We start from the raw sequence: 12,131 nt of genomic DNA on the forward strand, positions 1-12,131 counted from the left end.
TGTCGGGGTAGGGAGACAGACAGGTGAGCCCTAATCTACCCGCCACTCAGTACCTGCCTACTTGCAATGACCCGCCCTAGGCGACTGTAATGGCAGGAAGGAGGTGAAGGGAAAGTGAGCCCTAATCTACCCACCGCCCTGTCCCTGCCTACTTGCAACGACCCGCCCTAGGCGACGGGGTACAACTGGGCGGCGGTCCCTACGCTGTCTAAGTGCACGGGAGAACAAACAGGGAACACGCAAGGGAAGGGGCAGTAGCCCACGGAACGCCGCGAGGAAACGGAGCGGTGAAAGAATAGTCAGGACCAGGATGAAGTGGAGTATACCAACGTGAGCACGGAGAAGGAAGCAAGCCAGGGGCAAAGCGAAGCAGGTTAAGCGGAACTGCAGCAAGGCAGAAGCACGGCAGAAGCAGGCTGGAGCAAGCAGCAGTGGGGCCAGGAATCCAGAAGAATTACAAGCACTGAGGAAGAGAACACGGCAGGTAATAAAGGTCAGGGGGCGGAGCTAACTCCGACTGACCAGGCCGCGATAGGCTCTCCCACTCCTGAGCCTGCCACCCTGGTTGGTGGGAGACGGTGTCAGTCTAACAGGTCTGGCCTCAGGTGTGGATTGATTAATCCCAGGAGTATACCTAGACGTAGTACCTGGCAGATCCCTAACAGTACTCCCCCTTTTATGAGGGGCCACCGGACCCTTACTAAGAGGACCCGGTTTAGTAGGGAAGAGAAGGTGGAACCTCCTGATCAATACCCCAGCGTGAACTTCACGGGCAGGTACCCAAGTCCTCTCCTCCGGCCCGTATCCTCTCCAATGGACCAGGTACTGGAGGGAGCCCTGGACCATCCTACTGTCCATAATCTTGGCCACCTCGAATTCCACCCCCTCAGGGGTGAGAACGGGAACAGGAGGTTTCCTCGAGGGGGACCAGGACGGGGAGCAGCGTTTGAGGAGGGAGGAATGGAAGACGTCATGTATGCGAAAGGATGGGGGCAGCTCCAGACGGAAGGATACCGGGTTGAGGACTTCAATGATGTTATAAGGTCCAATAAATCGGGGAGCAAACTTCCTGGACGGGACCTTAAGGCGCAAGTTCCTGGACGACAACCAGACCAAATCCCCGACGACAAACCGGGGGTTAGCAGAACGTCTACTATCAGCCTGAATCTTTTGTGCGCTCTGGGAAGCCTCTAGGTTCTTCTGAACCTGGGCCCAGACAGTGCACAGTTCCCGATGAACATCCTCTACCTCAGGATTATTGGAACAGGGGGAACGGAGGAGAACCTTGGGTTAAACCCGAAATTACAGAAAAACGGGGAGACCCCTGACGAGTTACTGACCCGGTTATTCAGGGAAAATTCAGCAAGGGGAAGGAATGAGACCCAATCGAATTGACAGTCAGAGATGAAACACCTTAAATATTGTTCCAGGGATTGGTTAGTCCTTTCCGTTTGGCCATTAGTTTCGGGATGGAAGGCGGAGGAGAAGGACAGATCAATCTCCAACTTTTTACAAAAAGCTCTCCAAAATAAGGAAACAAATTGTACCCCTCTGTCAGAAACGATATTGACTGGGGCCCCATGGAGACGCAGGATGTGTTTCACAAACAAAGAAGCTAACGTCTTGGCGTTAGGTAGCTTCTTAAGGGGCACAAAGTGGCACATCTTGCTGAAGCGGTCTACTACCACCCACACCACCGACTTGCCCTGAGATGAGGGCAAATCGGTGATAAAATCCATGGAGATATGGGTCCAAGGTCTCTGGGGAATGGGCAAGGAACGTAGTAGGCCCGCAGGTTGGGACCTAGGGGTTTTGGACCTAGCGCAAACCTCACAAGCGGCGACGTAAGCCCTAACGTCTTTAGGCAACCCAGGCCACCAATAGTTTCTGGTAATGAGGTGTTTGGTGCCCAAGATGCCAGGATGACCAGATAGAGCGGAGTCATGGTTTTCCCTGAGTACCCTTAGCTGGTATTGCAGGGGAACAAACAGTTTGTCCCCAGGGATGTTCCCGGGAGCTGAACCCTGATCAGCCGCAATATCAGAAGCTAAATCAGAATCCGTGGCAGAAACGATTATACCAGGGTGTAAAATACAAGCAGGATCCTTCTCGGAAGGAGGATTGGCCATGAAACTACGTGACAGAGCATCAGCCTTAATATTCTTGGACCCAGCCCTATAGGTAACCAAGAAATTAAATCTGGTAAAGAATAGTGCCCAACGAGCTTGTCTAGGATTAAGCCTCCGGGCAGATTCTAGGAAAACCAGATTCTTGTGATCCGTAAGGACCGTTACCTGGTGTCTGGCCCCCTCCAGGAAGTGCCGCCACTCTTCAAAAGCCCATTTAATGGCTAGAAGTTCGCGGTTGCCAATATCATAGTTACTCTCCGTGGGTGAAAACTTCCTAGAGAAGTAGGCACAGGGGCGGAGATGGGTGAGGGAGCTGGTACCCTGGGACAAGACGACCCCCACTCCCACCTCGGATGCGTCAACCTCCACAATAAATGGCTCCTCTTGGTTGGGCTGAATCAGCACGGGGGCCGAGATAAAGCACTTCTTGAGTGTCTCAAAGGCCTGGACGGCCTCAGGGGGCCAATGGAGGACATCAGCACCCTTGCGAGTAAGGTCCGTAAGAGGCTTAGCGACGACCGAGAAGTTGGCAATAAATCTCCTGTAATAGTTGGCGAACCCTAAAAAACACTGTAACGCCTTAAGGGAGGCAGGTTGGACCCATTCCGCCACAGCCTGAACCTTGGCAGGGTCCATGCGGAATTCATGAGGAGTGAGGATTTGCCCTAAAAATGGTATCTCCTGTACCCCAAAGACACATTTTTCAGTCTTAGCAAACAGATTATTCTCCCGAAGGACCTGGAGCACCTTCCTGACATGCTCCACGTGGGAGGACCAGTCCTTGGAAAACACCAGTATGTCATCAAGGTACACAACAAGAAAATTACCCAGGTAATCTCTCAGGATTTCATTAATAAAATTCTGGAAGACAGCAGGGGCATTACACAACCCAAAGGGCATGACCAGGTATTCGAAATGACCCTCGGATGTGTTGAACGCAGTTTTCCACTCATCCCCCTCTTTGATGCGGATAAGGTTATATGCCCCCCGTAGATCGAACTTAGAAAACCATTGGGCTCCCTGAACCTGATTAAAAAGATCCGGAATCAAAGGAAGGGGATACTGATTCCTTACGGTGACCTTATTCTGGTTACGATAATCAATGCACGGCCTAAGACCACCATCCTTCTTCCCCACGAAGAAGAAGCCAGCACCTACAGGAGAAGTCGAGGGGCGAATGAAACCCTTGGCCAGGCATTCTTGAATATACACCCTCATGGCTTCACGTTCAGGACATGAAAGATTAAATATCCTACCCTTAGGAAGCTTGGCACCAGGCACCAAATCGATGGCGCACTCGTAATCTCTATGGGGGGGCAACACCTCGGAGGCCTCCTTAGAAAACACATCGGCGAAGTCCTGAACAAACTCAGGAAGCGTGTTTACCTCCTCCCGGGGAGAAATAGAGTTAACAGAAAGACATGACATAAGACATTCATTACCCCATTTGGTAAGCTCCCCAGTATTCCAATCAAACGTGGGATTATGCAACTGCAACCAGGGAAGACCTAATACCAGATCAGACGATAATCCCTGCATCACCAGTACAGAGCACTGCTCCAAATGCATGGAGCCAACCAGGAGTTCAAAAACAGGAGTATGCTGAGTAAAATAACCATTAGCAAGGGGGGTTGAGTCGATACCTACTACAGGGATAGGATAAGGTAAATCAATAAAAGGCATCTTTAGAGACATAGCAAATTCCACAGACATGATATTAGCAGATGAGCCAGAATCCACGAAAGCACTGCCCATGGCAGACCGGCCAGCAAACGAGACCTGAAAGGGAAGCAAAATTTTATTGCGTTTCACATCAACGGGAAATACCTGTGCGCCCAAGTGACCTCCCCGATGATCACTTAGGCGCGGAAGTTTTCCGGCTTTTTATTCTTGCGCCTGGGACAGGTGTTCAGTAGATGCTTGTCGTCCCCACAGTAGAAGCAGAGACCATTCATTCTGCGAAACTCCCTACGTTGTCGAGGGGACATGGAGGCCCCGAGTTGCATAGGTACCTCCGAGTCCTCCATGGAGGGGCGAGGGGACGGGACCTCGGGGGGGATCGCAGAAAAGTCAGAGGGGAGCACATTGAAACGTTCAAGCTGACGTTCCCTGAGACGTCGGTCAAGTCGTACTGCTAGGGCCATAACCTGGTCAAGGGAGTCAGAAGAGGGGTAGCTAACCAGCAGATCCTTCAGGGCGTCAGATAATCCTAACCTAAACTGGCACCTTAGGGCCGGATTGTTCCACCGAGAAGCTACGCACCACTTTCTAAAATCAGAACAGTATTCCTCAACCGGTCTCCTACCCTGACGTAAGGTCACCAGCTGACTCTCGGCTAAAGCAGTCCTGTCAGTCTCGTCGTAAATGAGTCCGAGGGCAGAGAGAAAACGATCAACAGAGGAGAGTTCAGGGGCGTCAGGAGCCAAGGAGAAGGCCCACTCTTGGGGCCCTTCCTGGAGTCGGGATATGATGATACCCACCCGCTGGTTCTCGGAACCTGAGGAGTGGGGTTTTAGGCGGAAATACAGTCTGCAACTCTCCCGGAAGGAGAGAAACGTCTTACGGTCCCCTGAGAACCGGTCAGGTAACTTGAGGTCGGGTTCTAGAGGTGAGGTGAGGGGTACTACTAAGGCAGCGTCACCCTGGTTGACCCTCTGGGCCAGGGCCTGGACCTGTAGGGAGAGGCCCTGCATCTGCTGGGTCAGGGTCTCATTGGGGTCCATGATAGCGTCAGCGTAGGAGAATGGTAGACTAGGTATGGGCTTGTAATTATGTAATGGCAGGAAGGAGGTGAAGGGAAAGTGAGCCCTAATCTACCCACCGCCCTGTCCCTGCCTACTTGCAACGACCCGCCCTAGGCGACGGGGTACAACTGGGCGGCGGTCCCTACGCTGTCTAAGTGCACGGGAGAACAAACAGGGAACACGCAAGGGAAGGGGCAGTAGCCCACGGAACGCCGCGAGGAAACGGAGCGGTGAATGAATAGTCAGGACCAGGATGAAGTGGAGTATACCAACGTGAGCACGGAGAAAGAAGCAAGCCAGGGGCAAAGTGAAGCAGGTTAAGCGGAACTGCAGCAAGGCAGAAGCACGGCAGAAGCAGGCTGGAGGAAGCAGCAGTGGGGCCAGGAATCCAGAAGAATTACAAGCACTGAGGAAGAGAACACGGCAGGTAATAGAGGTCAGAGGGCGGAGCTAACTCCGACTGACCAGGCCGCGATAGGCTCTCCCACTCCTGAGCCTGCCACCCTGGTTGGTGGGAGACGGTGTCAGTCTAACAGGTCTGGCCTCAGGTGTGGATTGATTAATCCCAGGAGTATACCTAGACGTAGTACCTGGCAGATCCCTAACAGCGACGGGGTACAACTGGGCGACGGTCCCTACACTCAATAGGTGCACGACAGACAAACAGACAAGGGTACAAAGAAGCCAGGGAAATGGGGAAGCGCCCCACGGGGACACCGTGAGCAACAAGAGAAGTGAACGAGCCGAGTCAAACCAGGAGATGAGCGAGGTACAAAAACGCAGAGCAGAAGAGTGGTCAGTAAAGCCAAGGTCAATCACAAGCAGAGGATCAGTAGTTCAAGAAGCTGCAGCAGGGCCAGGAAACCAGCAGAGAAAAATCACAAGCAAAGGAGGAACAGGAAAGGCAGGTATAAATAGACAGAGGGCGGGAGCTAGCTCCGTCTGGCCAGGCTGTGATAGGCTCTCCCACTCCTAAGCCTACCATCCTGGGTGGTGGAAGATGGAGTCAGTCTCACAGACATAGAAGCAGGTGCAGACTGATTAACTATGGGCGTTGACACAGAAGTTGTGTCTGGCAGATCCTTTACAGAATCTCCATCTTTTACTATTATGTAATTATATGTGCTGATTAATTTCTTAATATATCTGTATAGTGGTCGGAGCTTTGTTTTTCTGATACAAAGCTTCAAATCCCCTGCCTAACTATGGATTTAAAACATAACATGCTGGCTACCTGCAGCTACCACTAGAGGGAGCATGGGAGCAAACTGCTTACTGTCTTACCATTGGGTTCAATGTATAACAGTTGTATGCAGTCATTTTCAAACTACCTCTAGTAGTGGCTACGGGTAGCAGCTTGTTATGTCTTAAATCTGATGCTATGCAGGGGATTTAGAGTTCTGTATCAGAAAAACGGAGCTCCGTCCGCTCTAAAGATATATTAAAAAATCTATCAAAACGAAATTGTGAATCTATCTGGATTTTAAAACACAAAATGGTTTTCGAGGGTGAAAAATCACTTTAAGTGCTAAATTACGTTGTTTTTATAACTCACAGGAGGGCAAAACAAGTTTTATTATAAATGTTAGGTCCCAAACTTCTGTCCCCCCCCCCCCCCAATACCTACAATTTACATGTTGTTGGATACATTGGAACATTTCTTATTGTATATGCGACATATATAGGACTATAAATTCAATACAGTTATAACGTAGCCTTATCTTAGATCTTGGAAAAGAGCACGGATCAGTCTTTGTCACAGTCTTAATCTTGAACAGCTATAGTCTAACTGTTTTGAGCCAGGCACAAGTTGTTTCCCAGGGAATCTTCCATCATTTGGATTATCTACCAGAAATAAATGACATTGTCTTGGTATCTGAAGGAGAAGCAATAGTGTGATAGGGAGGATAGGGACATGCCTCCTAGGGGCAAAGCAGGAATAAAGTTCAGTAGTAGGATGAGTTTGATGCCCATATGCATGATAGAAAGATAATGCTACAACTTTACATGGGATAGAGACTTTTTTTTTATGTAGCTAGTCCATGAATTTTTCCTCCTGGAATAAGGATGGAGAAAAGGACTATTGTCTTGGGCTACATTCTATAAATAACTGTGGACTGTTTAGGCCAGTGTTCTTAAGAATTACCCAAACACCTATGCACTGTCTAGAACAATACATTTTGGTATTGAAACGGCTTTACTATATAAAGGCTATCCCACTAAGAGCTACTGGATTATTATTACGTTTCGTAAATTTTGTGTGAATACATAATTTTAACAACTATGTGACCCACGACCCAAACTTACTGAGGCTTCTTTATTGGATACAAGAATTATTACATAACTCTATTTAATAACAAAAAAGAGAAAAATATTGATGCGTCGTTTTTCAGTTTACAAAGTTTGTGGAAACATGGAAAACCTTATACAATGCTTTGGTTGAGCAGAACATAAACATGTCAAGGTAAGAGAGAGCGCTGCACTAATGCTGAGTAGACAAAAGCCTTGTGGTATGCTGGTCTACAAGATTGGCATGCGACCATAATCTAATGTACTGACGTGCAGAATGTTCACAAAAATCACTTTGTATTTCTTTCTGACAAATAGCATGTTTAGTTTTGTTCTCATTCAAGGTTAAAAGTGGCAAATGCATTTAAAGCTTTTTGCTAAACACTTTTCATTTTGTGGTTCCAATTAAAGGTACATACCACCTGATAAAAATAAATAAATACTACCCCTTAAGCACAGACAAATTGTAAAGTGCAATTGCAGTTGGCATAAAAGATCGTCTAAATCTCTCCTTACTACACCGAAACTGTAGGAGCCGCTGACTGAAACTGCGCTGCGCATCCAATATATTATGTGACGGATGTGACTCATCCAACATAATCGCATAAATCCTCCCCAATGTTCCTCAATACCTCTTCAAACAATGGCATGCCTCCACCCATTATAGCTCTTCCTTTTTAAATCACCTTGTTTAACCTATTCATCTCCGCGTTTCTGATATTACCGCCCCAACAAACCGCACCATAAAATCTAATGCTCTACAGAGTCATAAAACATTAGCAACAGTTTGTTATACACATTAGATGAGCGCAAGTTCCGGAAGAAATACAACCGGCTCATTGCCTTTCTATACACCTTTTCTGTATTTTCTATACTATTTAGCTTTTAATCTAGATATGTTCCTAAATATTTACATGATGTCACTCGTTCCACTTCCTGACCAAAAATAGACACCGGCGCAACCATCTCTGGTTTCCCACGTAGGTCAATAATCATTTCCTTCGTTTTGCCAATATTCAATTTTAATCCGTTCCTACTACTCCAACTAACAAAATCCGTTATCAGATCCCTATATTCTTTATCCTATATTTGTATTATCCTAGCCTTAAGATTGCTCTCTCTGACACCCGGGAAATGTTATGTACATCTAGCCACAAACTCAAAGCCGCATCTCTGCTTGTTTTTTCTTATTGAATTATAATCTAGTAATTTGCATTTGATTATATAATTTTTATGGGTACTATATAACTATGGGTATAACATGTTATGATAAAATGTTTTTTAGTGGCTGTCCATCCTTGAGCACCATTATTGAATCTAACTCGTTCCAAAATTCTGGGTATGTTTATATAGATTTATAAGGAGATTTAAATGCTAAAATTTATACTACAGGTCAGGGTTTGGCAAACAGATCACCTTGAACTTACCAGATTCATAGTTTCCAGAAATATGTATAAGGCTTTGTTCACACCTGCATCAGGGTTCCGTTCTGGCGTTCCATCAGAGCTTCCCGTCAGAATGGAACCTTGACTGAAACAAATGGAAACCATAGGTTTCCGTTTGTATCACCAGTGATTTCAATGGTGACGGATCCGGTGAAAATGGTTTCTGTTTGTCTCAGTTGTGCAAGGGTTCCATCGTTTTGACGGAATAGTGCAGTCAACTATGGTATCGATTCCGTCTAAACGACGGAACACTTGCACAACTGAGACAAACCGAAACTATTTGCACCGGATTTGTCACCATTGCAACCAATGGTGATGCAAGCAGAAACCTATGGTTTCCGTTTGTTTCAGTCAGAGTTCCGTTCTTATAGAAAGCTCCGACGGAACATTAGTACGAAACCCTGATGCAGATGTGAGTGAAGCCTTAGATGCTCGGAAGTCTGGCTTTGTGGTAACTTTAGCTACAGTGTAACGGTCTGGAACGCTACCTAGCCAGACCATTAGAGGGTTGGAGAGTAAACAAAGAAAGTTAAACAGAAAGAACGTTCAAAGATTTTATTAACAAAAAAACGAAATATTAAGTAGTACAATGTTAAACAATGAAGCAGAGTCGAAAACATAAAACAGAAGTTGAAGTAAAACATAAGTAAGAACAGCAGAGTCAAATTCGCAGCATTGGACCAGGATTGCCACCTCGCAATCCAGCATTGGCAGGACGGACATATCAGAGTAGAAACTGGAACAGTAGTGTCGAGTCTGCAACTGGAACCAAGAGCTGAGTTTGCAGCAGGAACTACTGAGCCAAGTCCAGGGCTTGGAAACCACAGCCAGGAGATCAGCCGGGCCATCAAGGTTGTGCCAAAGGACACACAGTAAAGCTGAGTTTGCAGCACAGGAACAGCAGAGCCAAGTTTGCAACACAGGATTAGCAGAAAAACAAAGGTTCAGTGCACAAGTGATTCAAAACGTGTGCATTAATATGGAGGGGTCTACTCCCCTTTGCTGCTACAACAAACCACACTTTTCTTGGAAGGCTTCTCAATATATTTTGCATCATGGCAGCAGGGAACCACGTTCGTTCGTTCGTTCGTTCGTTCGTTCGTTCGTTCGTTCGTTCGTTCGTTCGTTCGTTCGTTCGTTCGTTCATTCACAAGTGCTTTAGTGAAGTCAAGCACTGATGTTGGACGGTAACTTATGGTTGATAATCAGTGTTCCAACTCATCCCAATGATATTTGACTGGTTGAGTTTACAGATCTGTGCAGGTCAATTAATTTCTTCCACACCAAAATTAGCAAAATATTCTTTATTGGAATCCCACAGTTCTCTAGAATGTCAAGCATGCTGCAGCATTGAGCTTTGTCTTCACTGCAACTAAAGCTGGAACTCCTCTCCTTGCATCCTCCAAACCCAGATTTGTCCATTAGATGACTAGATTGTGGAGTATGATCAGACTGCTCCAGAGTCCATCGGGGTGTGCATCATCCCACTCCAACTGATGCTTGCCATTGCACATGGCTGAATTCAGGCTTGTGTGCTGCTTATCAGCCATGGAAACCAAATTAAAAAGCTTCTAATGAAGGGTGGTATTGATGTTGATTTCCAATGTACATGTTCTGCACATGGCTGACCAGTTCTTTGAGTTTGGGCAGCTGACTGAGCTTGGCTGAGCGATTGTTTCTCATAGGCAATTTAATTCACAATAATACCACTAGGCTGCTCTAACAAGACATTTACAAACTGATTTCTTGAAAAGGTGGCATTCTATGACAGTGCCATGTAGATTGCCTGGGTTTATGCCTGATTATGTATCATTTGCCAATGGATGTGGTATCAAACCACTAATGCCATATGGTCAAACCAAATGGTGTCCACATACTTTTGGCCATGAAGGGTTTATGTGCGTGTCTGGGCTAGCATTGCAATTTTACACATATTTTTATTTCCCTAGAAAATCTTTCTCTTCTGTACAGTATAATACATGATATTCTGTCTTGTTACTTGTTTTCTATCTAAACAGATTTAGTCTTTTTTACCCTTAATATAGTGCTTGATCTTACATGGTGGTTGTTTTATTTGTTTTAGATTTCGGAGACATATGCCTTCCTTCCCAGAGAAGCAGTGACAAGATTTCTGATGAGCTGCTCAGAGTGTCAGAAAAGAATGCACTTAAATCCTGATGGAGGCGAACACAAAGGTAAGAAAAACGCCATAGTTGAGCGAATGTGCTGTACATTATGTACAAACTTTTACTATGCCACTAATTCACTGACTTTTGTCTTTGTAAAAATACTAAAAAGATTATATATTATAACTATGTTATTCTGTACATGCAGTATATAGTCCAACAAAGAATAAGCGTATCCGCAGCGAAAATGCACCGATTTCTGTGACAGCTTTATCTGCGTTTTTTTTGAGTTTCCGCAGCGTTTTCTCGGTGCTGAAATTCTACAGCTTTTACGCTACGTGGGAATCCAGCGTAAGGGTATGTTCACACGGCAGCGTCCGATACGTCTGAAATTACGGAGCTGTTTTCAGGAGAAAACAGCTCCTGAATTTCAGACGTAATGGCATGTGCAGGCGTTTTTCGCTGCGTCCATTACGGACGTAATTGGAGCTGTTTTTCCATGGAGTCAATGGAAAACGGCTCCAATTACGTCTCAAGAAGTCACAGGCACTTCTTTGACGCGGGCGTGTTTTTTACCCGCCGTCTTTTGACAGCGGCGCATAAAAAAAATGACCGTCGGCACAGAACATCGTAAAGCCCATTCAAATGAATGGGCAGATGTTTGCCGACGCTTTGGTGCCATATTTTCGGACGTAATTCGAGGTTAAAACACCCAAATTACGTCCGTAAATAGGGCGTGTGAACCCAGCCTAAGGGTACAGTCATACACAGTAGATTTTATTGCAGAAATTTTCTGCGACTGAAAATCTGTTCCATTGGTCTAAGTGGAACTTGCAGAAATCCATGCAACTGCTGCAGACACAACCCCATTCAAATAAATGGAACTGATTTTCAGTCGCAGAAAATCTGCTTTGTGTGATTGTAGCCTAACAGCTCTGATAGCTGCTATAGTACAACAATCACAATCCATAGGAATACATTGAGTTGTGCAGGATTCAATCATACAAACAACTTTCGTGAACTTTTAACATTCAAATTTTACACAATAATATATCGAAAAGAAGCATATGGGGGGGGGGGAGATGACACTCACAAGTCCCAAGCAAGTCATACAACAACTTTCACTTGACAGCTGCTATTGATGTCGTGTGACAAATACAGTTAAATGTAAATAATAGTAAATAAAGATGAGTAAAAAGCATCAAATATGTGAATTAATCACGCTTCAATTTGTTTTTTTACAGATAACGGCAAACCACCCACACTGGTAACCAGCATGATCGACTATAATATGCCAATTACAATGGCTTATATGAAGCACATGAAACTGCAGCTCCTAAATTCCCAACAAGAGGAGGTAATGCGTTCTATAGATGACAGGAATAGGCTAATGCAGCA

At 45.9% G+C, this 12,131-nt stretch overlaps 1 protein-coding gene across 6 annotated transcripts in view; it reads left to right on the top strand.

The window, feature by feature from the left end:
• NOL4 (nucleolar protein 4) overlaps nucleotides 1-12,131 on the top strand; it is a 270,953-nt gene that overhangs the window by 144,866 nt on the left and 113,956 nt on the right. For all 6 annotated transcript variants that reach the window (XM_075826292.1, XM_075826296.1, XM_075826291.1 and 3 more), the window contains exons 3-4: nucleotides 10,691-10,802; nucleotides 11,978-12,090. In XM_075826292.1, coding sequence (XP_075682407.1) covers nucleotides 10,691-10,802; nucleotides 11,978-12,090 — 225 coding nt within the window. The remainder of the gene's footprint in view (nucleotides 1-10,690; nucleotides 10,803-11,977; nucleotides 12,091-12,131) is intronic.

The sequence above is a fragment of the Rhinoderma darwinii genome, chromosome 5 (assembly GCF_050947455.1).
Source record: "Rhinoderma darwinii isolate aRhiDar2 chromosome 5, aRhiDar2.hap1, whole genome shotgun sequence".
Taxonomy (NCBI): domain Eukaryota; kingdom Metazoa; phylum Chordata; class Amphibia; order Anura; family Rhinodermatidae; genus Rhinoderma; species Rhinoderma darwinii.